The 27712-nt window shown below is 49.4% G+C and overlaps 1 protein-coding gene across 1 annotated transcript in view; it reads right to left on the bottom strand.

Moving 5' to 3' along the window:
- The window catches only part of ELAPOR1 (endosome-lysosome associated apoptosis and autophagy regulator 1), a 101784-nt gene that overhangs the window by 1705 nt on the left and 72367 nt on the right, over nt 1–27712 (bottom strand). Inside the window, exons 9-21 of the mRNA XM_038749273.1 lie at nt 19521–19698; nt 16896–17024; nt 14894–14984; nt 13805–13910; nt 12934–13071; nt 12187–12450; nt 7073–7246; nt 6115–6295; nt 5427–5523; nt 4775–4876; nt 4121–4247; nt 3569–3747; nt 1274–1439 (exon numbers count right to left, since the gene is read on the bottom strand). Coding sequence (XP_038605201.1) covers nt 1274–1439; nt 3569–3747; nt 4121–4247; nt 4775–4876; nt 5427–5523; nt 6115–6295; nt 7073–7246; nt 12187–12450; nt 12934–13071; nt 13805–13910; nt 14894–14984; nt 16896–17024; nt 19521–19698 — 1932 coding nt within the window. The remainder of the gene's footprint in view (nt 1–1273; nt 1440–3568; nt 3748–4120; nt 4248–4774; nt 4877–5426; nt 5524–6114; nt 6296–7072; nt 7247–12186; nt 12451–12933; nt 13072–13804; nt 13911–14893; nt 14985–16895; nt 17025–19520; nt 19699–27712) is intronic.

Genomic DNA, 27712 nt, shown 5'->3' with positions numbered 1-27712 from the left:
TGACTCAGTGGAAAGAGCCCGGGCTTTGGAGTCAGAGGTCATGGGTTCAAATTCTGGCTCCACCAATTGTCAGCTGTGTGACTTTGGGCAAGTCACTTAACTTCTCTGGGCCTCAGTTATCTCATCTGTAAAATGGGAATTAAGACTGTGAGTCCCCTGTGGGACAACCTGATCACCTTGTAACCTCTCCAGCACTTAGAAGTAAGCACTTTATAAATGCCATTATTATTATTATTATTGTTATGTGGTGAGGGGTTAGTTGGAACCCCATGTCCAGTTCCAGTCTGTGCCCCCTCCAATCCTCATCCCCATAGACTCCACCTCCCCACTGACAAGAATCCTTGTCTGAAGACTCAGCCTCCCAAGGGGCTCGACGACTCGAGGAGAGTTGGTCAAATGCAGGTCTCATAACTATTGGAACTCACTCCGGCCTCCTCCTAGGTAAACCAGTATCTACATTACGGAAGTCAGGATCGAAGTCGGCTGAGTAAAATGAAACTCATTCGACATCCTGGGGCTGTTGAATAACCTTGTATAGCCTATCTTCCAGAAAACACCTCACACTCACTCCCTAATAGTTCCCTCTGGGACCTCAGGCTGCAGAACCTAAAGTGCCATTTCAGGCCTAATGTTGACCTACTGAGAAAGGCAATCTAAAGTGAAACAAATCTCCTATGCTGACCTTTTGAAAGGTAGTTTTCCCAAGCCTTCATGAAGGGAGGAAAGACAGCTTCCCAAGATTTTCCCACTGCCTGCCCTGTTTCCCCACCTCCCAGCCCCAGGAATAGCCCTAGAAGTCCCCTAGGCCTGCCACGTTTGGTTGTGTTCTCTGTCTCCCCCTTCTAGACTGTGAGCCCACTGTTGGGTAGGGACTGTCTCTATATGTTGCCAACTTGTACTTCCCAAGCGCTTAGTACAGTGCTCTGCACACAGTAAGCGCTCAATAAATATGATTGATTGATTGATTGATTGTGCCCGGGAATATATAAAAGGCCAGCAATCTATAGGCTGGCCTTGGGCCCAGGAAGGCCGAGGCAGTGGCTGCCCTGGGTCACTGTCCCTTTAAATTGCTACTGCCAAAAGTGGGCTCAGTGCTTGGAACCACACCACTGAAGTTGGGAAACAACTCAACCACCTTTCAATTGATGGTAAGTGGAGAGGTGGGATGGGAAACCCGGAGGAGGGGAGAAGTGTTGTGATGAAGGCGGGAATGGGGGAGCCGGGGGTCTTCAGCGGCAGGCCCCCGAGGTGTCTCCCTATAGGGCCTCCCTACCTTGGAGGCGAATGACTTGATCTTGCCAAAGAGTGACTTCTTGCTGGTGAAGATCAGGTCATCTTCCACGTCCTCGCCCTCCATGATGGCACAGCTGTCGGCGGTGGGCAGCTCACAGTCCTTCAGGGTGGAGTTCATTACCAGCTTGGAGTACTTGTATTCCAGTCTGCAGGCCAGGATGGGGACAGGGCAGGTGGAAGAGGATGGGAGAAGGAAGAGTGAGACTCAGCAGAAGCAGCAGGGGAATCGGAAAAAGTCAGGAATGGTGGGGCTGAGGGGTGAATCCTGGGCCAGGGAGAGCCGAGGAAATGGAAAATCTCAGCCTGGGGTAAATGTGAGGGTCCTGAGGGTGACTGTCTTAGTTTCTACCTCAGCATTTCTAAATGTGCTTGACACATAGTAAGCGTTTATCAAATATTATAATAATAATAAAAAGATAATAATGGAATGAATGACCGTTATGTGGTCCCTCTCTTCTCCCATGCTCCCCATCTCATTCATTCATTCAATCATATTTGTTGAGCGCTTACTGTATGCAGAGCACTGTACTAAGTGCTTGGGAAAGTACAATACAGCAATAAAAAGTGACATTCCCTGCCCACAATGAGTCTAGAGGGTGGGAGACAGACATCAGTACAAATAAATAAAATTAAAGATACGTACATAAATGCTGTGGGGCTGGGAGGGGGGGAAGAGCAAAGGGAGCAAGTCAGGTGACACAGAAAGGAGTAGGAGATGAGGAAAAGTGGGGCTTAGTTTGGGAAGGCCTCTTGGAGATGTACTTTCAATAAGGCTTTGAAGCGGGGAGAGTACTTGTCTGTCAGATTTGAGGAGGTAGGGAGCTCCAGGCCAGAGGCAGGATGTAAGCTAGGGATTGGCAGTGAGACAGGCAAGACCGAGGCACAGTGAGAAGATTAGCACTAGGGAGCAAAGTGTGCAGGCTGGGTTATAGAAGGAGAGAAGCAAGTCAAGGTAGGAGGGTACAAAGTGGCTTTAAAGCCAATGGTGAGGAGTTTTTGTTTGATACAGAGTTGGATGGGGAACCACTGGAGTTTTTTGAGGAGCGGGGTGACACGTCCTGAACATTTTTGTAGAAAAATAATCCGGACATCAGAGTGAAGTATGGATTGGAGTGGGGAGAGACAGGAGTCTGGGAGGTCAGCAAGGAGGCTGATGCAGTAATCCAGGTGAGGCAGAATGAGTGATTTTATTCATGCTCCCGTGCATCCCCCTCTCACCTCTCACACTTCCCCTCTCATCTCCCATGTTCCTCCTCGGGTTAGCCAAAAAGTCAGTTTGCCCCGGGCTTTCTCTTATGTCTCCAGATCATCTCTTCTGTAGCAATAACTCTCCCATCTCAACCCACCCCTACTTCCCTTCTTTACATCACAGTTCAAAAGCCACCTTCTCTACGAAGCCTTCTTTGCTTCCTTCCATGCCCTCTCCAACCAGTCGTGAAATCCGTTACCTACTTCTCCTCAACCTCAGCCCAGTCATTACTGACTCTCTCAGGACATCTCTATGTTGACTGGATGTTTGCAGCGGCCCTTCTTAGCAGATTGAGGGTGTTGGAGGAAAGTCATGGAGTTGGTTTTCTAACGTGGACTGCCACTGACCCACATTGGGCTTTGTCCCCTGTGGATGCAGTAAAATTTAATTTTTGGTGATGACGATGATGATGGTGGTGACTGCACCCAGTCTGTGAGGAGCCCCCAGCCCCTAGTCATAATAATTGCAGTATTTGCTAAGTAATTTTAATGTGCCAGGTACTGTACTAAGCCCTGGGGAAGATTCAGGACAATAAGGTCGGAAACAATCCCTGTCCCACATGGGGCTCACAGTCTAAGTGCAGGAGAGAACAGGCATTTAATCCCCATTTTACAGATGAGGAAACCGAGGCACAGAGACATTAAGTGACTTGTCGGGGGCCACCCAGTCTGCAAATGGCAGAGCTGGGATTATAATCCAGGTCTTTTGAATCTCAGGCCCCTGCAGCTGTTAAACCCTTTAGAATGAGATGGGCAGTGCCTCTGGCTGGTTTTGCTTTCCCAGTAGGAAACAGAAGCATAGAGGGAAAGGACTTAGTTCTACACCTCAGCCAGGGATGATGGTCAGATCTGGAAAATAATTCCAGGATTTGTGGTTCCCCAGTCTTTTTCTATCTCGCAGTCCGTCTCTCACTCACTTTCTCTCTCTCTCTTTTTCCTCCTTCCATCCACCCTCTCATTCCCTCACTCCTTCCCCCCAGAATCAGCAGAGCACTCTCCCCACCCCCTCCTATCCCCGGTCCCGTACTTTTGGTTCTTCTTCCAGAAGTAGCAGGTCATGACGGTGAGAAGGACAGCTGCACAGGTGCCTGCAGAGATGCCCACCTTGAGCCAGAAATCCATCGTCTTGCAGATGGTGACCCTCTGCTCAGGCAGTGTGATGCCCCCAGTACACAGTTTGGGCTCTCGCCACACATACGTGGTCCTCTATTAAGGGGAGAGTGGAATGGGGGAGAGATGAATAATAATAATAATAATAATTGTGGTATTTGTTAAGTGCTTCCTATGTGCCAGGCATTGTACTAAGCGCTGGGGTGGATACAAGCAAATCAGGTCGGACACAGTCCCTGTCCACATGGGGCTCTTATTCTTAATCCCCATTCTACAGATGAGGGAACTGAGGCACCGAGAAGTGACTCGCTCAAGGTCACACAGCAGACAAGTAGCGGAGCCAGGATTAGAACCCAGGTCCTTCTGACTCTCAGGCCTGTGCTCCTTCCACTAGGCCAGTTACTGGAAGCTCCCTCCCACCCCATTTCCCCTGCCCCAGTCCCCACCAGAGTGGGGGTGGAGGTCTTACCTGGATCCCCGCAACACAGCTGCTGACAATGGCATGATAGTCAGAGGCAGAGCAGAGAGGGCAGGCTGCCATGCTCTCCCACAGGAAGTGAAAGCTGCAGCCATCACAAGTTCCATCAGAGCAGGAGCTGGGGAACGGAGAAAGGAGGGGAGTCACTTGGTGAGCCGAGCCTGAACCACGTCTCGGTCTCTGACCTCTTCCGTTCGATCCAAACTATCCTTCCTCATCCACCACCCAGCCACACCTGCCAGGTGGGCTCACTGAGCAGTAGCAGGTGCCTTGTGGCACTGGGCATCTCCTGGGGTTTGAACTGGGACTGTGCCTAGCCCCTTGAGAATCTGGGTCCTGATACCCACTACTGCACCCTCTCTGATCTTTGCCAGAAAAGGCAGCGATGGTGGGGTGAGCATTCTGCCTCCCACTTTCCCCATCCCACGACTGCTGCCAGGGTTGCAGGGTTGGAGGTGTCATAGCTTCTTCCTTGGAAAAGCGAGTCCCCCTCACCCTTGGGCTTGGTTTTCTTAAGTGCGCCCTCACCCTGCTACCCCCAACTCCTCCCTTGCGGTTCCTTTTCCACAAGCTCCCTGGCCTGGGGCATCCTGAGCCAGGGTGGGGAGAGATGACTGCCCTTTGGCCCCCCGAACCCACGCTTACGGTGGTAGGGAGAGTCTGCCCGGGCTGGGCTTCAGCGGGTCACACCTCACCCGGATGGTGGTTGTCCTTCCGGAGGCACACGACTGAGTCACATCATTGGACCTGAAGAAGATGTTGGGCCCAGCGTGGCGGACCCACCCCGGGGACACATTAGTCGGGGCTGTCGTGGAACTCGGGCTCAGGGATGGTTGGGTGGGATGGATGGGTAGGGGAAGTGGGGTGATGATGTATTATTGTTACCTGGCCTACAGTGGGAGTGTAAATTGCTCCCTCTCCCACCCCCAAATACTTACACGTCTTCCCTTATACAAGGAACAACTCCGTGACCCTTGCCCTCCCTTCTGTACTCTCAGGACCATCTCCTCTAGGAAGCCTTCCCCGATTAATCCCCTCTCCAAACCTCCAGCGCCACCCAGAAGTCACCCTCCCCTAGGATGTACTCCTGTTACTACTGTATCTGTAAGGACACAAGGATGAGGATGATCTGTGTGTTTGTCCTAAGCGATTGGAAGTTACCTGAGGGCAGGGGTCATGTCTAATTCTCTAAAACCAACCCTAAATGCCTAAGGACCTGCCCCCTGTGTCGGCTCAGAATGGACCTGGTGACTTGTGGTTCCCCAGGCTTCGAGGCCTTTGCAACCCAGACCATTACCTGTAGAAGAAGATGATGTCTGGGGTCCCCACGGTCTCTGAGGGGAAGTATTCAGCCGGAGAGGTGATCCCATCCAGGGTTACATCCAATGAAACCCCTAGAAAAACCGAGTCCCCCAACAAGAACTCTTCTCTCTCTCTTCTCCAAAGGCAGAACCACTGTTCTCTACTTCAGTGCTCAACAGGCTTCCCACCCCCAACCTCAGCCCACCTGATTGCTGTCCCAAGGGAGACTCAGTCCAGAGAGAGGAAGCCACATGCCCACCCACCTGCCTCAGGGCCAGAGCTGGGAGCAGAACTGGGGGATTTTGGCCCTCAGACCCAGGTAGGTTTGGACCCCTGGGATCACTGGGTTCTCTCCATCATTTGTTCATTTAGCATCTTCGTTTGGCTGAGTACTGGATGCCTTGAGGACAGAGATTATGTCTGCTATTGTACTCTCCCAAGAGCTTAGTACAATTTCTGCACAGAGTAGATTGTAAGCTCCTTGAGGGCAGGGATCAGGTCTACTAACTACTGTATATTCCCCAGCACTTATTTAATAAAGTGCTCAGCGCACAGTAGTTCAGGGGATCGTGTCTGCTAACTCTGTTAGAGTCTTCCAATAGACTCTGCACAGGGTAGGCGCTTAATACATCCTATTGATGAAAAGATTACTGGCTTGATGGGTTTGGGCCCCTGTGACTCACCTATGAGGCGGTCAGCGAGGCTGACAGGCTGTGAGGACACCCCAGCCTTGTAGCCTGTGACTTCAGAGGGGATTATAACGGCCTGGCAGGCGTAGGAGGACACGGACTTGGAGAAGCTCGAGTCGCCACCAGGGAGGTTGATGTCGGTGACGTTGTCGGTGCAGATGGCCGCCTTCTTTCCCTGGCAGGGGGCAGCCAGCCGTTGAAGGTGCAGTGAAAGGGGATCCCTTGGGGAGGGGGAGGGGTTCATGGATAAAGGTCCCAGACTTGGCACTTCCCCCCTCCAGACAGAGGCTATTGAGGGTGTGGTTACTGAGGCAGTGGCCAGAGATGCTCAAGGGATGGCGGGGGTAGAGTCCTAGTGATCATAATTCTACTGGGGCCTGGGATGGGGAGAGTAGTATGGTGGCAGGAGGAACCCGGGGGTTCTGGTTTCCCCTTCTCATCAGTCCCCCACTTCCCTTGAGACCGCTTAGGATACAGAGATGGCGAGGAAGGAAGGGGCTACCGAATAAAGGAGAGAAGTGAGTCCTGATTGGTCTCAGGGAGAAGGAAACTGGCCAGGGTCCAAGTTAGTGGCTCTCCCAGCGGCCTCCTCAGCATCCATCTGGGGCTATGATTTGCCCTCCTGCTGAGGATGGCACTCTTTCTGGGCCCGCCCCAGGACTCTCTAAGCATTTTAGCGGCAGAATACTGAGCCTGGAAGGGGCTAAGAGAGTCATCTTGTCCATCATGTTTCCCAAGGACCTCCAGAGATGGAGGTTCCATGACTTCCTTTCTACAACACCCTGCCAGGAATTTCTGCTTGGTGTCTAACCTTCATTCCTCTTGATCGTAACATTTTTGGGGAGAGGAGAAGAGCGGAGATCATTCTTCACCTTTACAGACATAGACATGGTCCCAGTGGGGAGGTGGACAGGCTCCTGAGTAATGGGAAACCCTCTTCACTCTGCCTTACCTCGTTCCCACAGAGGCTGAGGGTGAAATGGTGGAAATATTTCAGCCCTTTGGAAGTGAAGCTTGGCCCCCCTGCTAGAGATACAGGGCTTGCCAAGGCTGAGAAGTCATAAGTCAGGGTCCTGGCTGGGCTGTTGATGGAGAAGGAGCAGTCGTTGTAGCAGAGCGAGTGGATCTAGGGAAAGGAATGGGAGCAAGATCAGTTTGGCTGGATTCTATCTTTCTGCTGCCTCTGACACCATGGACCACCCCTCTCCTGGAAACATTATTTAACCATGGCTTCACTGATTCTGTCTTCTGGTTCTCCTCCTAGCTCTCTGACCTCTCCTCTTAGGTTCTTTTGCTGGCTCCTCTCCTCTCTCCCACCCTGTAACTGTGAGAGTCCTTCAAGCTCACTCAGTTCTGGTCCCTTTCTATTCTCCATCTTCATCCACTCTCTTGGAGAAACTCAATTGTTCCCATGGCTTCCTCTGCTATGTCTATGGGGATGATTCCCAAATCCACCTCTCCAACGCTGACCTCTCTCCTTCTCTGTAGTCTCATATTTCCTCCTGCCTTTGGTACACCTCTACTTGGATGTCCCATTAACACCAGAAACTAAACGTGTCCAAAATAGAACTCCTCATCTTCTCACTCAAGCCCTGCCCTCCCACTGTCTTTCCCATCTCTGTAGACAACACCACCACCCTCCCTATCTCACAAGTCCGTAATAATAATAATAATGTCATTTGTTAAGCACTTACTATGTGCAAAGCACTGTTCTAAGCCCTGGGGAGGATACAATGTGATCAGATTGTCCTCTGTGGGGTTCACAGTCTTAATCCCCATTTTACAGATGAGGTAACTGAGGCACAGAGAAGCTAAGTGACTTGCCCAAGGTCACACAGCTGACAATTAATAATAATAATGATGATGGCATTTATTAAGCACTTACTATGTGCCAAGCACTGTTCTAAGCGCTGGGGAGGTTACAAGGTGATCAGGTTGTCCCACGGGGCGCTCACAGTCTTAATCCCTGTTTTACAGATGAGGGAACTGAAGCCCAGAGAAGTGAAGTGACTTGCCCAAAGTCACACAGCTGACAAGTGGCGGAGCCGGGATTTGAACCCATGACCACTGACTCCAAAGCCCGGGCTCTTTCCATTGAGCCACGCTGCCCTTTCCTTGACTCATCTCATTCAACCTGCACATTAAATCTGTCATGAAATCCTATCGGTTCTATCTTCACAACATCTCTAGAATCCATACTTTCCTCTGCAACCAAACTGCTATTAGGCAGCGTGGCTCAGTGAGAAGAGCTCGGGCTTAGGAGTCAGAGGTCGTGGGTTCTAATCCCGGTTCCACCATGTGTCAACTGTGTGACTTTGGGCAAGTCACTTAACTTCTCTAGGCCTCCGTTACCTCATCTGTAAAATGGGGATTAAAAGTGTGAGCCCCACGTGGGATAACCTGACTACCCCAGCGCTTAGAACAGTGCTTGGCACATAGTAAGCGCTTAACAAATGCCATCATCATCATTACCCGAGCACTTATCATTTCCCTCCTTGACTACTGCATCAGCCTCCTCCCTGTGCCCTATCTCTCCCCTCTCTAGTCCATACTACACTCTAATGCCTGGATCATTTTTCTGAAAAAACATCCAGTCCATGTCTCCCCACTCCTCAAAAACCTCTGATGGTTGCCCAACCACCTCCACATTAAACAGATTCTCCTTACCCTCAGTCCATCAGCTCTCTCCCTCCTACCTTACTTCGATGATCTCCTACATCAACCCAATCTGCACACTCCATTCCTCTAATGCCAGCTTACTTTTTGTGCCTTCCCCTTCATATCTGACAGTCCACCATTCTCCCCACCTTCAAAACACTCTTAAAATCACATCTCCTCCAAGAAATCTTTCCTGAATAGGCCCTCATTTCTCCTATCTGCTCTCCCCTCTGCATCAACTAGGCACTTGGCTGTGTAATAATAATAATGATAGCATTTATTAAGTGCTTACTATGTGCAAAGCACTGTTCTAAGTACTGGGGAGGTTACAAGGTGATCAGGTTGTCCTAAAGGGGGATCAGTCAATCCCCATTTTACAGATGAGGTAACAGGCACAGAGAAGTTAAATGACTTGCCCAAAGTCACACAGCTGACAATTGGCAGGACCAGGATTTGAACCCATGACCTCTGACTCCAAAACTCGTGCTCTTTCCGACGAGTCATGCTGTACCCCTTAAGCATGTCAATATTCACCCCAGCCCCACAGCACTTATGTGTATATCCTTGTACTCTACTATTTCCCTGATCTGCAATTTATTTTAATGTCTGTCTCTCCCTGCCAGTGTAAACTCCTCCCGGGCAGGAGATAGCAACTACCAGCTCTATTGTATCAATACTTTCCCAAGCACTCAGTACGGTACAGAACACACATTAAACACTATATAAATAAGATCAATTGATTGATTGATTGACCTGGGACTGGACTGCCAGTATTTCTAGCTGGCTGGCAAGGCCAGGGACACTTAAGGAGGTCGAACCCAGTCATGACTTCTTCAAGCTGGACCCACTCAAGTTGGGGAATGGGGAAAGGATTTGGGGCCAAGGGAACGATGAAGCAGGGGCTGGGGGAATTTACGGGAGGACAGATGGCATATTAATAACGTTCAAATGACATGCAAATCAGCAACAGCTATTTCTGAATCAATAGCTTGGGTAGGATTCCCCCCTGTGCTAATAATAAAAGAATAACCTTCCTCTCAGGCTGAAAGGGTGATCGAAGGCCTCCTCACCTTGGAGATTAATTTTGTTTAAGACAAGGAGGATCAAGGACACTTCAGGACTATTGTCTTTCTTTCAAGCCAGGAGTCCTGATTTCCCAGATAAGAGTTGCTGTTGACTTGTGGGAAACTCAGAGAAATGTCCCCTCCCTCTCAGCAATGTGGTCCTGCAGGGCCCAAGTGGAGGCTGTTCCCTCTCTTTCTGGCACGGCGAACTTCAGGACAGGAAAGGCTGGTGCCAAGAGGCAGTGAGGGCATCATTCTGCTGGTGGCACCACCTGGACCACTCTCCCCTTCCTAGATTCCAATTCCTAGTCCAGCTGACTAGAAAACACTGATCCCCAGGGGACGGAGGGAGGGAGGGAGAGGCGTCCCTGGTCTGGATGGGGCCAGGCCTGGCTCTAGGCTAATGTTAAGAGCTTCAGCTGGAACTGGACCAGCCCGAGCACTGCACGCAATCCACAAGATTCAACCTGCAGCGTGCAGCGGTGGGGTGGTCGGCGAATTCGTCATTCGCCTGGGCCAGAGGGTGAAGGGAAGGAAGGAGGGGAGGGGGGAGGCAGGGCAGGAAGGGAGTTGGCTCAGGCTGCTGGCTGGACGGGATTCTGTTCGGTGACAGCCAGGAGCACATAGGGCCTGGATCTACAGAAACCTTTAACCAGGAGTACCACGCCCTGCCTGAAACACTGACTTCAGCAGTTAGGGAGTTGCCCTCCCACCCCCAGCACTCTAGATGTCATTCCTCTTAAGCAAACCTACTCACTTGGCTTCTCTCTCATCTGTCCTGCTTCCATCCTCTGACTCACACGCTTTCCCCAGCTTGCAACTCCCTCTCCCTTCACATCCGGCGGACCACGGCTCTCCCAATCATCAACACCCTTCTCTAATCACATCGCCTCCAGGAAGACTTCCCTGATTAATTTCTCTTTCCCTGGCTGTAACCCCCAAATACCCCTTCAGCATTTCTGAACCAACTACGTATTTTGGTACTCCCAAATACAGGTAGCACTTCTGTACACACTGATATCCATACTTGACTGTTAAAGCTCTAACTCATCTACTTCTTCTCTAATCCATAATCTCTTCTTCTTCCTCTTATCCATAAACTATTTCAGTGTCTTTCTCCTCTGCTCACTCCTTGAGGACAGAGATTGTGTCTTCTTACTCAAGTGTCCTCTCCCAAGTGCTTAGTATAATGCTCTGCACACAATAGGCTCTTAAATACCATGGACTGATTAATAGATTTCTCTATCTAGAGTGGACCACATGGATTCTAGATTGTAGATTTCTTCCAGTCCCTTCTGCAAGACCCTGACTTGCTCTCTTCATTCATCCCCCCTCCTAGCCCCACAGTGTGTATGTACATGTCCATAATTTATTTACTTATATTAATGTCAGTCTCCCCTTCTAGAGTGTAAGTTTGTTGTGGGAAGGGAATGTGTCTGTCGTATTATACTCTCCCAAGTACTTAGTACAGTGCTCTGCACACAGTAAGTGCTCAGCAAATATGATTGATTGATTGTAAATACCCTGAAAGCAGGGATCAGGTCTACAAATTCTATTATATTGTGCTCTTCCAAGCACTTAGTACAGTGCTCTGCACACAATAAATGCTCAAAAAATACCATTAATTGACTGATTAGTGAAGAGTAACTCTAAGGGAGTTGTGAAGATAGTTGTCAAAAGGCCCTGGATCACTGCTTGCGCTGCCACCAAGTTGAAGTTGGATGAAGAGGGTGAGTCTATCATCTCTGGCTAAAAGTCCAGGCTGGGAATGGACACCATATTTGGTAGACTGGGCTGGACTAAACTCAGAAAAACCAGGCAAAGCCCTGCTGCTATTATTGTCCAGATTTGGCTTTCCTCCTGGCTTTTAACATCAGCTGTGTTGTCAAGAGGGGAGCAACTGGGCTCTGTTTTGTTTTGGGAGAGGGAGGATGAATGCTGTTGGGTAGGGACCATCTCTGTATGCTGCCAACTTGTACTTCCCAAGCGCTTAGTACAGTGCTCTGCACACTAAGCGCTCAATAAATATGATTGAATGAATGAATGATGAAGGCTTGAGGGTAGGAGACTGGGGCTGGGACTTTGTCTAATCTGCTTATCTACCCCAGGGTTTAGCTCAGTGCTTGGCGTATTTAGTAAGCACATACCAAATCCCAGTTATTATTATTACTAAGGCCCAAAGCCACACTCAGGGATTCTTGATTGAGAAAAGTCAGGCCCCACTACCCTAGAGCCCTCCTGGTGTACTTTAGAATCAGTCCCCTTGGGAACTCCCCCGGCCAAGCCGGCCCACATTTGGTCAGTGACAAGGGGAGGGGGAGTGGGTGGGAAGACAGGGTGGCACCTTGTTGCTCCTGGTGCCCGGGCCGCAGGGTACACAGGCCTGGCTGCCGTAGGGCTGGTGAGCCTTGAGGAAAGTGTTGCGGGGGCAGGGCTGGCAGGCTCCCGAGTCCCGGTTGATGTAGTGGCCAGCGGGACACGCGGTGCAGGAGGAGCCGGAGTCGGAGGCCTCCGAGGCGCACTGGCGGCAGAAGGAGGCCACCCCGTCCATGACGTTGGTGACGTTGATGGAGTACAGCTTGGTCATGTCGTTGGTGTATTTCCTGCCCTAGAACCAGGACCACAGCAAGGGAGTCAGACCCATGGAGCTTCCAGCGCTCATGAGGTCCGGCCTCCTGATGCTGACCCCTCCTAGGTCAAGTGGGCGCCAGATCCCCGGCGATACAGGCTTCGCCTCCTCCCTCCAGCGCCAGCTCCCAACCCTCTCTACTGCTAGGGGATTCTTCCTCAACTCTCCTCCTGCCCATTAAACTCATTTCCTCTTATTCAGAATATTTGGACCAGGCCACCTGCTGATGGATCTCCAGGGTTCCAGCCAATCTCAATCCCAGGAGGTAGCCCTGGATGGAGAGAGAGACACTGCCTGGAGGTAGGGAGATGAAGGGGATGCACCCGGCAGGGCCTCGTCCCTCTGACGATTTTACTGTGGCCCAGCTTACTGCGCCCTCCCCGCCTACAGCCCCCCTGCCGCCGTCCCTTCCTGCCGAGCCCTCCCTTTCTGGGGATGGGCCGGGGGAGTCCAAGGCCTCACTGCTTCATGGAAGGTGGTCCTCTGGAAGGCCCAGGTGAAGCTCATGGTGGAGTTCTTCTGGATGATGTAGGTGTAGGACTGCTTTCCCTTGGAGCCGATCCAAGTCTCCACTGGGGTGTTGATTCTGGAGTTCATGCCCTGGACCAGGGCCAGAGACAAGAGGGCAAGGTTGATCTTGATCTTATCTATCTCTCTGCCTACACTTCACCCACACCCTACCTCTAGCCGGGAACTCCCTCCTCCTTCACATCTGATAATACTCTCCCCACTTTCAAAGCCTTATTCATATCTCATCTCCTCCAAGAGGCCTTTTCCAACTAGGCCCTCATTTTCTCTGCTCCCTCTCCCTTCCACGTCACCCTTGCACTTGGATTTGTATCCTTTATTCCCCCCACCCTCGGCCCCACAGGACTCACGTTCATATCCGTAATTTTTAGTACAGTGCTCTTTATATAGTAAGCACTCAATAAATATCGTTGATTAATTGTTGGATTGCATCAGAGTGAATCGCCATCCCCTCGCTGTCCCTCTCCCATGACCATTCTGCCTCATTAGCATAGAACAGTGCTTGGCACACAGTAAGCGCTTAAAAAATACCAACATTACTATTGTTATTATTAGCTCCCCGGAATACAGACAACACAATTTAGAAAGATTCCTATCCCAACTCTAGGCCAAAGGGGTCCTCCCATCTCTAACCCTAACCCCGCCCCACTATGATCCCACTCTCCTAGATCTAGCCTCTGGCAGTGGCCAAATCCACCATTTGATACAGGGAGAGGGTGCCCAGGGATCCCCTGCTCTCAGAAAGGTAGGTTCCCCCCTCCTCCTGAAGTCCCCCCAGCCCGTGGCCCCAGAAAGTTCCACCTACCACCATAAAATAAAGCTCGCAGTTCACAGAGCAAATGGTCTCGAAGACAAAGGTGATCCTGGCTACTTCTTTGTTCTCTGTGTCCTCCGTAACCGATTGTGGAGGGCTGAGGGGGAAAAGGGACCTCCTAAGCTGGACAGCTCTGAGAAGAGCTCCCAAGCGCTTAGTACAGTGCTCTCCAGGCAGTAAGTGCTCAATAAATGCCAACGATTGATTGATCGACTGATTGATTAGGAGGGCAGAGGAGGGGTGGTCAGTGTTGCCCTACGTTTGTGTAACAAACTGCAGAGCACACTGAGGTGATTTGGCCCTGATTTCACTGGGGCAAGGAAAGGAAGACAGTAGTCAGGGGGCTACGCTGAGTCTCTCTCGCCATTCCTGAGGTTTTGATCTTGAGCCAGGGTGATCCAAATTCCACTTATGAAGCTCAGGTAATTGGGGGAAGCCCCTCATTAAGCGATAGAATTAACCATGTCCCAACCCCAGTAGAGCATCACTGTTCCAAACTAATTGGGACTAAGGGTCTTTCAGGGGTCACCTGACTGCCCCCAGGGCTTGAGAGCTGAGAAGGTGAGGAGATGCCAAGCCACAGTTCCTTCTCCCCACAGGTCCTGGGTTTGTGGGACTGATTCTCGCCAGCCCAGAATGGCCACCCCAGCTTTTCTCTCATTCCCCTGCTGCCTGCCATTCCCTGAAGGTTTGATTTCTGCCAGCTGGCTTCTCTTCTTCTGTGGGCAAACCTTAACTCAGTCTTTGCTCTGTGGTTTAAATGGCAAGGGAAGCCCTCGGCGGGGAGGGGGTAAGAGTCTCTGGAACTTTGGTAGAGTGGGTCAGCTGATGCAGACACGCGAAGGCATGAATTGCCTTTCCATGTGGATGGATTGAAAGCTGAATATTAGGCTAGAAGACCCATCCATTCTCCAAAGTCACTTCAGGCCTGATGGTCCTGGAAAGCAGATTTCCATTGTGCAGCGGTCCCCTTGCCTGGAATGATGGCCGTGTTTGCACCTGAGGTCTGGGACACTGTGGCCATCGCTAGGAGTGCCTGGGCCTAACCCTCCCCTCCCTGGGGAGCCTGGCATTCCCTACCTGAATCCTGGAACGATCAGGGTCAGGATCATGAAATCATTATCCGACCCTCCTGCGGCAGTATAAATGTGGTCGCCAGCCACCTCCCAGCCTGGAAATGTTGGGGAGAAGGGTTAACGTCTCTTGGGTCTTAGAGCAGCAGACCTGAAATTTTTTTAACGGTGTTTGTTAAGTGCTTACTATGTGCCAGGCACTGTTCTAAGCGCTGGGGTAGACAGAAGGTAATTAGATTGGACAGAGTCCATGTCCCACATGGGGTTTACAGTCCAAATCCCCATTTTACAGATGAGGGAACTAGGGCTCAGAGAAGTTAAGTGACTTGCCCAAGGTCACACAGCAGACAAGTGGCAGAGTGGGAATTAGACCTCAGGTCCTTCTGATTCCCAGGCCTGTACTGTATCCACTAGATCATGCTGCTTCTCACGTGGTTACGAAAAGGACTATAACCCAGATCACGGGCCTTGGAGTCCGGAGATGTATGTTCTAATCCTGACTCTGCCACTTGCTTGTTGTGAGACCTTGAGCAAGTCACTTCACTTCTTTGGCCCTCAGTTTTCCTCATCTGTAAAATGGAGATTCAATAACTGTTCTCCCTCCCCCTTACCCTGTGAGCCCCATGTGGGCCAGGGACTGTGTCCCACCTGATTATTCTACCCTAATGCTTAGTACAGTGCTTGGCACATAATAAGTACTTAACAAATACAATTACTGTTATTATTATTATTGAGTAGGCACTCAGCCTCAGGGGTCTTTTCAACTTTCAGCTTCTCCCTCACTCCTCATCCTCTGCTAACTGCTCATCTATGAGCATGAGGTAGCCACACTAGCCCAAGATGGCCTCCTGGGACCTATGACTCTGACCAAAGGAGGGAAAGTGACAGGGTCAAGTGGGGCTTTCCCACAGGAACAACAATAGCTAGGCTCCCCAGGCTCTGTTGCTCCTGCAGTTGAAGAGCTAAAGGGATCTGATCCCATCTTTGTTTTATAAACTGTTAGGGTGGACCATAATCAGATAAAAGGGCAAGGACTCCTGAGTTTCATCTCCCTCTCTCTACCACTGGGATTCACTAGCTGTTCTCCTTCCCCACTAGACTGTAAGCCCCATGTGAGACCTGATTATCTTGTATCTACCCTAGGGCTTAGTACAGCGCGTGGCACATAGTAAGTGCTTAACAAATGTCACTATTATAATTACTATCATTTATTTATTTATTATTATTATTATGATGATGATGATCCCAGTCATTCCGAGGCCCCTGACACATTCCCATTTCCTCTCCCAGAATCCAGCCAACTTCACCTTGCGGTCACCTTAGCTCTCAGCTGATCTGGAGCAGCGACCGTGGTCACTGGTATTGGGGACAATGGTGAGTTTCAATGGTAGTTAGAAGCTCCCCCTGCCCCCTTGGGTTCACCCCAGCTCCTTATCAGGGACTGAGTTGGGGAGACACCCTCTCCTCCTCCTGTGGGGGAAGTCAGTGACTGTGACACTTGCCAAATGCGCCAGAGCCCCTGACACATTCCCATTTCCTCTCCCAGAATCCAGCCAACTTCACCTTGCGGTCACCTTAGCTCTCAGCTGATCTGGAGCAGCGACCGTGGTCACTGGTATTGGGGACAATGGTGAGTTTCAATGGTAGTTAGAAGCTCCCCCTGCCCCCTTGGGTTCACCCCAGCTCCTTATCAGGGACTGAGTTGGGGAGACACCCTCTCCTCCTCCTGTGGGGGAAGTCAGTGACTGTGACACTTGCCAAATGCGCCAAAGCCTCTGCCCAGCAGAGTCACTGTCTCATCAGAGGAACTGTGGATAATAATAATAATAATAATAATGATGATAGGGGATGAACCATTGGGGTTGGATAAAAGGGTAAGTGAAAACAAAGTGGGATGGTCAGGGATAATTTCAGGAGGGATTCTGAGGGTGGCAGAGTCGCTTAGGGCTGCCCACAGGGAAGGGAGGTGGACCCTGGCCCAGTCTGCAGCTCAAGGAAAGGTCACCTACCTGTCATGCCCTTGTATTCAAAGTTGATCCCGCTGAGCACAGTGGTTTCCATGTTCGGTGGCAGTGTGTTCCACCATTTGTATTCAAAGCCTAGGGCCGGCTCAGTTCCAGCTGGGCAGCTGACACAGCCTGGGGAGAGGGAAGGGTGAGTGGCTCCACTGAGCAGAGGATGGAGATGCTCTGGGCATGCCACCCTCCTCCTCAAAAATCTCCAGTGGTTGTCTATCAATCTTCAAATCAAGCAAAAACTCCTCTCTATTGGCTTCAAAGCTTTCCATCACGTTGCCCCCTCTTACCTCATCTCCCTTCTCTCCCTCTACAGCCCAGCCTGCACACTCCGCTCCTCTGCCACTAACCTCCTCACTGGGCCTCGTTCTCACCTATCCCACCGCCAACCCCTGGCCCATGTCCTACCTCTGGCCTGGAATGCCCTCCCTCCTCACAACCGCCAAACTAGCACACTTCCCCCCTTCAAAGCCCTACTGAAAGCTCACCTCCTCCAGGAGCCCTTCCCAGACTGAGCCCCCCTTTGCCTCTGTTCCTCCTCCCCTCCCCATCACCCCTACTCCCTCCCACTGCTCTACCCACCTCCCTGCTCCACAGCACTTGTGTATATATGTACATATTTATTATTCTATTTATTTTTATTAATGATGTATATATATCTATAATTCCATTTATTTATATTGATGCTACTGATGCCTGTCTACTTGTTTTGTTTTGTTGTCTGTCTTCCCCCTTCTAGACTGTGAGCCCGTTGTTGGGTAGGGATTGTCTCTATTTGTTGCCGAATTGTACTCTCCGAGCATTTAGTACAGTGCTCTGCACACAGTAAGGCTCAATAAATCTGACAATGAATGAATGGAGCCCTGGGAGGATGACATCTGACAGACAAAGCCTTATTGAAGGCACACCTCCTCCAAGAGGCTTTCCCTGTCTAGGCCTGCCTTTCCTCTTCTCCCTCTCCCTTCTACATCACCCTGACTTGCTCCCTTCATGGGACAACCTGATCACCTTGTAACCCCCCAAGCACTTAGAACAGTGCTTTGCACATAGTAAGCACTTAACAAATGCATTATTATTATTCATCCCCCACTTCCAGCCTCACATAACTTCTGTATATATCTATCATTTACTTATTTATAGTAATGTCTGTCTCTGCTTCTAGACTGTAAGCTCACTGTGGGCAGGGGATGTGTCTGTTTATTATTATATTGTACTCTCTTAAGCACTTAGAACAGTGCTCTGCACACAGTAAGTGCTCAGTAAATACAATTGAATGAATGAATGATGAGCTGCAGGAAAGTAGACTGTGGACAGCAGCACTGATGTCCTTTAACCCAAACAGCCTAGGCTGCTGACTTCATTAAATGTATAGCGTGATAGACCATTTTGCATATATCAGAGAGTTATGCATGTTGAGGGGGTTGGATAAATTTATGGATGAAAAATTTCTAATTGTTTTTTGGAAGGAAAGTTGGGGGTGTTAGAAGGTAATAACCATGAGTAGATAGGTCAAAGAAGGAAACAATTGCATTGATCCTCTGAGCATCCTCTTGCCAGTGGTAGAGACAGAATCCTGGGCAGGATGGACCACTGGTCACACCCAAGAATGGTGTTTCACTGGTGTTACATCAATTGCTGACTTCTTACTACAATCCAGCCTGGACACTTCGCTCCTCTAATGCCAACCTATTCATTACACCTTGATCTAATCTATCTTGCCACCAATCCCCCCATCCTTCCAGTGGTCAGGATCTCCTTTTTCCTTCATATACAACAGATCACCACTCTCCCCACCTTCAAAGCCTTATTACTATTATTACCTAGCTCTTAGTATAGGGCTCTCTACACAGTAAGTGCTCAATAAATACCACTGATTAATTGATTGATCAATTGTTTTTAATCATGGCTTGCAGAAATCTCCCCAGCTTTGGCTCTTTTCATTCCTCCCTGCACTGACCATTGTGCTAGGCACTTGGCAGACAATTACTCTCCTCCCCTTCAAAACCTTAAAGAAGGCATATCTATTCCAAGAGGTCTTCCCTGACTAAGCCCTCTTCTCCTTTTTTTCAACTCCATTCTGCATCGCCCTGACTTGCTCCCTTTATTCATCCCCCATCCCAGCCCCACAGCACTTATGCACATTTCTGTAATTTATTTATTTATATATCTGTCTCCCCCTCTAGAGTGTTGTGGGAAGGGAATGTGCCTTTTATATTGTTATACTGTACTCTCCCAAGAGCTAAGTTCAGTGCTCTGCACACACTAATGCTCAATAAATACGACTGACTGACTACAATAGTCCCCACCGTACCTCCCCCGTCCCTGCCGGGCTGGGGTGGGCTAGCCTAGCCTGGAAGAACTCTCTGTTAAGACCTCTCATTGTGGAGGACTGGAAACCCATTTTTTTGTTTTTCAGTTTGGAGTCAGTGGGCAGCTCATTCATTCATTCATATTTATTGAGCACTTACTGTGGGCAGAGCACTGCACTAAACTCTTGGGAGAGTACAATACAACAATAAACAGACACATTCCCTGATGGTCTGAAGATGAGTTTACAGTCTCCACCAGGTCACAGAAATGGAGGAGCCCGGGCTGGGAGACCCCAGAGGACCTACATACCTGATCCGTTGGAGTAGGAGCCGTAGGGGCATGGCTCACAGGAGCTGCTGTTGGATTTGAAGAAGCCTGGGTTGCAAGGTGGGCAGCGGGTCTTCACCCCCGAGGCGGGCAGCTGCACTGCCCCTTCCAGGTCCTCGCTGCAGATCTTTGGTTCCACCCACTTGTACATGAGTTGTGTCTGGGGAGACAGAGGAGAGGTGAGGGGCTGCCACGGCCTCCGGCCAGTCAGTCTGCCCGGGAATGATCCTATTTCACCAGGACACCAACCTGTGGGCCGCGACAAGGCCGAGCTAGCTTTGCCCAGCAGGGCAATTGACGTGAGTCACGTCACGTGGGGGAGTGTGACTCCCTGCCTCCCGACCCTGTAGCTGCAGTAAGGGGGCCGGAGCAGGTCCCCACTGGGGTCAGCATACCTCAGGCCCAAGAACGGCTGCACCATGGGCTGGGAGCGTGAGGGGCACGTGCAGGAGGGAAAGGAGAGGTGAAGCTTAGTGGAAAAAATATCGAGCTGGGAGTCAGGAGACTGGTTCTAATTCTGACTCCACCAGCTGCCTGTTGTGGGACCTAGGGCAAGTCACTAGGAGAAGCAGTGTGGCTCAGTGGAAAGAGCACAGGCTTTGGAGTCAGAGGTCACGGCTCTGCCAATTGTCAGTTATGTGACTTTGGACAAGTCACTTAACTTCTATGTGCCTCAGTTACCTCATCTGTATAATGGGGATTAAGATTGTGAGCCCTCCAAGGGACAACCTGATCACCTTGTAACCTCCCCAGCACTTAGAACAGTGCTTTGCAAATAGTAAGCACTTAATGAATGCCATCAAATAAAAATCACTCAACTGCTCTGTGACTCAGTTTCCTCATCCATAAAATGGGGATTAAATATCTGTTCTCCCTTAAACTGTGAGCTCCATGTGGGGAGAGGACTGGGTCTGACCTGACTGCATCTATCTCAGTTCTTAGCACACTGCTTGCACATAGTAAGGATTTCACAAATACCACAATCATTGTTGAATTCCTACCACAGCCCAGTCCGCATATTTCACTCATGTAGTGCCAGCTTGCTCACTGTGCCCCAATCTTGTCTTTCCCACATCCTCCCTCTGACCTGGACCTCCCTCCCCCTCCACTCATGCCAGACTACCACTCTCCCCACCTTCAAAGCTGTATTAAGGTCACATCTCCTTCAAGAGGCCTTCCCAGATTAAGTCCTCTTTTCCCTTACTCCCTCTCCCTTCTACGATGCCTATGCCCTCCGGACTGTACCCTTTAAGCACTTGAAATTTACCCCCACCCTCCAAAACACACACACTTCATCCTCAAAGCATCTGGTAAATTTCTGTAGTTTATTTGTGTATATTAATGTCCATCTCTCCCTCTAAACTGTAAGTGCCTTGTGGGTAGAGAACATATCTAGGGAAAAAAACATATGTTTTGTTTTGTTGTCTGTCTCCCCCTTCTAGACTGTGAGCCCACTGTTGGGTAGGGACCGTCTCTATATGTTGCCAACTTGTACTTCCCAAGCGCTTAGTACAGTGCTCTGCACACAGTAAGCACTCAATAAATACGATTGAATGAATGAATGAATTCCCAGACTGAGCCCCCTCTTTTCTCTCCCCCTCCTTCCCCTCTCCATCCCCCCGCCTTACCTCCTTCCCTTCCCCACAGCACCTGTATATATGTATATATGTTGTACGTATTTATTACTCTATTTATTTATTTATTTTACTTGTACTTATCTATTCTATTTATTTTATTTTGTTAATATGTTTTGTTCTGTTCTCTGTCTCCCCCTTCTAGACTGTGAGCCCACTGTTGGGTAGGGACTGTCTCTCTATGTTGCCAACTTGTACTTCCCAAGTGCTTAGTACAGTGCTCTGCACACAGTAAGCGCTCAATAAATATGATTGAATGAATGAATGAATATCTACCACCGCTGTTATACTGTACTCTCTCAAGCACTTAGCACAGTGTTCTGCACAGGGTAAGCACTCACTAAATATCATTGATGAATTGACTGATTGATTAGTAGTATTAGGGACAGAAATAGCATGCCCTACAGGATACAGCACAGGCCTACGAATCAGAAGGACCGGGGTTCTAATCCTGCCTCTTCCATTTGTTTGCTGTGTGACCTTGGGCAAGTCACTTCATTTCTCTGTGCCTGAGTTATCTTGTCTGTAAAATGGGGATTAAGTCTGTGAGCCCCTAGTGGGACAGGGACTGTGCCCAACCCGATTTGCTTGTATCCACCCCAGAGCTTAGTAGAGTGTTAAGCACTTAACAGATACCACAATTATTATTATTATAATTATACACTGAGCAAAACCCACAACTGTTATTATTATTATTAATACAGGCTCCCTAGATCCTTTTATTATTAATAATACAGGCTCCCTTGATCCTTTCCCTTTTGTCTAGTGCGGGAGCCACGGGCTCACCCTACACGAACAAACAGTTGGGAGGAGAGGACAGTGACCGGCCAAGAGCCAGACAGGTTAGGAAGCAGGAACGCTGGAGTTTTAGCTACAGTAATCAGTGAGGGAATAGAAGTGTCCATGTGGGGAAATGGAGGTCTCAAAGTGGCCAACAAGAGGCACTCTGGTACCACTGTCAAGCCCATGATCCCTTGAGCTGAATCTTCCCCCCGGGGGAGGCCTTGAATGGATCTAGCTCTCTTCCTCCCTTCAAGGCCCTGCTGAGAGCTCACCTCCTCCAGGAGGCCTTCCCAGACTGAGCCCCTTCCTTCCTCTCCCCCTCGTCCCCCTCTCCATCCCCCCATCTTACCTCCTTCCCTTCCCCACAGCACCTGTATATATGTATATATGGTTGTACATATTTATTACTCTATTTATTTATTTATTTATTTATTTATTTATTTTACTTGTACATTTCTATCCTATTTATCTTATTTTGTTGGTATGTTTGGTTCTGTTCTCTGTCTCCCCCTTTTAGACTGTGAGCCCACTGTTGGGTAGGGACTGTCTCTATGTGTTGCCAATTTGTACTTCCCAAGCGCTTAGTACAGTGCTCTGCACATAGTAAGCGCTCAATAAATATGATTGATTGATTGATTGATTGATCCTTTACCCAGAAGTACAAACTCTGGCTTCCACTGCCAACTCAGTCTCAAGGAGAATCTAAGTTCGTTCATTCAAGCGTATTTACTGAGCGCTGACTGTGTGCACAGCACCGCTTGAAGCAGTGTGGCTTAGTGGAAAGAGCAGGGGCTTTGGAGTCAGTGGTCGTGGGTTCAAATCCCGGCTATGCCAATTGTCAGCTGTGTGACCTTGGGCAAGTCACTTCACTTCTCTGGGCCTCAGTTACCTCATCTGTAAAATGGGGGTTGACTGTGAGCCCCACGTGGGACAACCTGATCACCTTGTATCCCTCCAGCGCTTAGAACAGTGCTTTGCACATAGTAAGCACTTAATGAATGCCATCATTATTATTATTATTATTATTCTCTGTGTCTCAGTTCCCTCATCTGTAGAATGGGGATTAAGACTGTGAGCCTCACGTGGGACAACCTGATTACCCGATTACCCCAGCACTTAGAACAGTGCTTGGCACATAGTAAGTGCTTAACAAAAACCATTATTATTATTATTACTATTACAATATAACAATAAACAGACACATTCCCTGCCCACACATGCTGGTTGTATGTTAACCCAGGTGGCTCAGGAACAACTGTCCTCCCTTCAAGGCCCTACTGAGAGCTCACCTCCTCCAGGAGGCCTTCCCAAACTGAGCCCCCTCTTTCCTCTCCCCCTCCTCCACATCTCCATCCCCCCAGCCTTACCTCCTTCCCCTCCCCACAGCACCAGTATATATGTATATATGTTTGTATGTATTTATTACTCTATTTTTTTAATGTATTTTACTTGTACATATTTATTCTATTTATTTTATTTTGTAAATATGTTTTGTTTTGTTCTCTGTCTCCCCCTTCTAGACTGTGAGCCCACTGTTGGGTAGGGATTGTCTCTATATGTTGCCAACTTGTACTTCCCAAGCGCTTAGTACAGTGCTCTGCACACAGTAAGCGCTCAATACGATTGAATGAATGAATGAACGAATGGAATAATCTAATGTCAGTGGGGAGACACTGGGGACCAACCTTAGCCCCTGCCATTAGCCTTCAGATAGGTATAGGTATGAAAGAGACATAATTGCGTTTTTATGTTCAGCTAGAAGATTAGTTCCTGAAGCAGAGATTAATTCCTAAAGTAGTGTGGCTCAGTGGAAAGAGCACGGGCTTTGGAGTCAGAGGTAATGGGTTCAAATCCCAACTCCACCAACTGTCAGCTGTGTGACTTTGGGCAAGTCACTTAACTTCTCTGTGCCTCAGTTACCTCATCTGTAAAATAGGGATTAAGACTGTGAGCCCCATGTGGGACAACCTGATTAACTTGTATCTCCCCCAGTGCTTAGAACAGTGCTTTGCACATAGTAAGCGCTTAATAAATGCCATTATTATTATTATAGATCCTTGGGGGCCGGGAATAGGAGGGAGGGAACAGTCCTCTGACCTATAAGGAGCTGGGGTTTGTTGTATTGATTTATGCATTCCTATTCTCTCCCTGTAAATTCCATGATTTTCTTCGGTCTAACCCTCTGCACTGGACCTTGGTTTAAGTCAGGGTAGATTAGCTCTAAGGTTGTCCTGAGCTCTTGACTCCTCTCCCCACCACATTGAAATCGTAATGTAGTCCAAGATCTTTAGGTTCAGGAGCAGTGAGATCATCACCATCGTCATCAATGGTATTAATTGAGTGTTTACTATGTGCAGGACACTGTACTAAGGGTTTGGGGGAGTACAATATAGAGTTAGCAGTTACGTTCCCTTCCCTTAACTAGCTTATAGTACAGAGGGAGAATGGAACCAGCCCACGACCTTGGTCTCAACCCTGAAGGCACAAGGCAGAAATGAGAGCGAAATCAGGGGCAGATCCATTGTCAGCCCCAGTCAGCCTCAAGTAATCCTTGGCTGGCAGCAGGGGAACATGCTCAGAGAAGAGAAATGATCCTTTGAGATCACATAGAGTGTGGTCTAGTGGATAGAGGACGGGCTTGAGAGTCTGAAGGACCTGGGTTCTAATCCTTGCTCCACTACTTGTCTGCTGTGTGACCTTAGGCAAGTCACTTTTTACTTCTCTGGCCCATTGTCAGCCCCAGTCAGCCTCAAGTAATCCTTGGCTGGCAGCAGGGGAACATGCTCAGAGAAGAGAAATGATCCTTTGAGATCACATAGAGTGTGGTCTAGTGGATAGAGGACAGGCTTGAGAGTCTGAAGGACCTGGGTTCTAATCCTTGCTCCACTACTTGTCTGCTGTGTGACCATGGGCAAGTCACTTTTAACTTCTCTGGCCCTCAGTTACTTCAACTGTAAAATGGGGATTAAGACCGTGAACCCCATGTGGGACATGGACTGTGTCCAGCCTGATTAGCTTGTATCTACCCCAGTGCTTAGTAAAGTGCCTGTCACATAGTAAGCACTTAACAAATACTATAAAAAATCCCCCCTCCCCCCAGCTAAAAAACATAGACTCAGATGCATCAGAGCCTGGAGGAGGATGAGGTGACCAAGATGTACTTCTCAAGTGCTTAGTACAGTGCTCTGCACACAGTAAGCGCTCAATAAATACGATTGATGATGATGATGATAGAACAGACATCCAGGGGGAGTGTAGTTATAATGATAATAATAATAATGGCATTTATTAAGTGCTTACTATGTGCAAAGCCCTGTTCTAAGTGCTGGGGAGGTTACAAGGTGATCAGATTGTCCCATGGGGGGCTCACAGTCTTCATCCTCATTTTACAGATGAGGTAACTGAGGCACAGAGAAGCTAAGTGATTTGCCCAAAGTCACACAGATGACAAGTGGCAGAGGCGGGATTAGAACCCACACTCTTTCCACTGAGCCACACTGCTTCTCTGAGCCACACTGCTCCTCTGTACTGATGCTTTTTCATCCCATTTATTAGCATCATCATCATCATTATCAACAACAACTTGTCCCTCTCTTCCTTTCTCCTCTACTAGCCACTACTATGTCTTCCTGCCCTCCCATGGGGGCACAGCCTGAGCAGTGGCACAGCCAGGGGAGATGGCCCGATGCTCAATTTGTGCCAGGGGAGCAGGACTCCTTGGACCCAACTCGAGTGGTAGGATGAGAGTAAGCTGAGGTCTCTTAACCGCAGATCGGAAACCTCAACAGAAAGAGAAGAAATTCATTTTCGACTCAGCAGACGCAGATTCCTCAGTCACCTCACACCAGGCCTGTCAAGTTCAGAGGACCAGCAGAACCTGGGAGATTCCCCAGTGGGCCACAGAGGGATGGTGATGGTCCCACCTGCCTAACACACAAACCACAATGCCGAGGGCAGGATTGGGATGGGAGCAGTTCCGAGAAACCCTCCCCTCTATCCTCGACGGCGGCCGGTGTGTACTGAATGTGAGCTAAGCCACTAAGTGCATGAATCATTCACCAGTTTGGCCAGGAAATGCCAAGAGGGGCAGAGATGCCCAGTTCATGGGGTCGATGGAGACGACCTTCCCCACTGCTCTTTGAGCTGGAGTCCCCCCCTTTTTTAACAAAATGGTATTTTTTAAGCACTTACTACATGCCAGGCATGGTACTAAGCAATGGAATAATAATAATTTTGGTATTTGTTAAGTGCTTACTATGTGCAAAGCACTGTTCTAAGCGCTGGGGAGGATACGAGGTGATCGGGTTGTCCCATGTGAGGCTCACAATCTTAATCCCCATTTTACAGATGAGGGAACTGAGGCCCAGAGAAGTTAAGCGACATGCCCAAAGTCACACAGCGGACAAGCGGCGGACCGAGACTTGAACTCGTGACCTCTGACTCCCAAGCCCAGGCTCTTTCCACTGAGCCATGCTGCTTCCCACTGGACACAGTCGCTGTGTCTTAAGACACAGTCGCTGTGTCTTAAGACACAGTCTTAATCTCCATTTTACAGATGAAGTAACTGAAGCACTGAGAAGTGAAGTGATTTGCCCAAGGTCACACAGCAGACAAACGGCAGAGCTGGAATTAGAAACCAAGTCTTCTGACTCCCAGGCTTGTGCTTTTTCCACTAGGCCATGCTGCTTCTCATCCCAGGTCTCTTCTAACACCTGAGAGACTGTAAACTCATTGTGGGTAGGGAGTGTGTTTGTTGTTATATTGTACTCTCCCAAGCGCTTAGTGCAGTGCTCTGCAGACAGTAAGTGCTCAATAAATACAAATAATAACAATAATAATAATAATAATGTTGGTATTTGTTAAGCGCTTACTATGTGCAAAGCACTGTTCTAAGCGCTGGGGGGAACACAAGGAGATGAGTTTGTCCCATGTGGGACTCACAGTCTTAATCCCCATTTTACAGATGAGGGAACTGAGGCACAAAGAAGTGAAGTGACTTGCCCAAGGTCACACAGCAGACATGTGGGGGAGGCGGGATTCGAACTCATGACCTCTGACTCCCAAGCCCGCACTCTTTCCACTGAGCCACGCTGCTTCTCTAATGAATGAAATGAATGAAAGTTTCCTGTCGGGACTGAAAAGGCCCCCATTGAAGCCTGCCCCCTCCCACTCCTCATTTCCCCTAAAATCCCTGCCCTGTTTCTGCCCCAAGCTCAAAATTAAAAGCTGGCGCCTCTGAAGAGGGGCTCTCTTGGATGGGTTATCTGTATCCCGGTCACCACATGGCACTGCCTGCCAGGTAGCAGCCTTTGAGAGCATCCAAAGGCTAGACTCCCAAAGGGGAAGGGTCATATTAAGAGAAGTTGCGGTCCTGGGCTGAGCGGTCTAAGGGGGCCCGCTCTCACTTGACTTCAGCCAGAGCTCGGGCAGAGCTGGAGGAGAGCTGTGGGCAGCCTCCATTGCCCCCCGGGCCTGTAGGCCTTTGGTCTGGGGGTGCTGAGTGAGGAGGAGGAAGGAGTTATCAAGAGTCAGAGAACCCCCTGCCCTCTGCCGTGACTGAGTGCCCGACTGCTGGCCTGCCAAGGATCCCTCCTGTGGCTTGCTCTACCAAAAGTGAAAGTGGCTGCGGGGTGGGTAAGCCCACTGTTGGGCAGGGACTGTCTCTATATGTTGCCAATTTGTACTTCCCAAGCGCTTAGTACAGTGCTCTGCACACAGTAAGCGCTCAATAAATACGATTGATGATGATGATGGGTG

Source organism: Tachyglossus aculeatus, chromosome 7 (genome assembly GCF_015852505.1).
Source record: "Tachyglossus aculeatus isolate mTacAcu1 chromosome 7, mTacAcu1.pri, whole genome shotgun sequence".
Lineage (NCBI taxonomy): Eukaryota > Metazoa > Chordata > Mammalia > Monotremata > Tachyglossidae > Tachyglossus > Tachyglossus aculeatus.
Note: the sequence above shows the minus strand (reverse complement) of the source record. Positions and strands in the feature narration are given on the sequence as shown.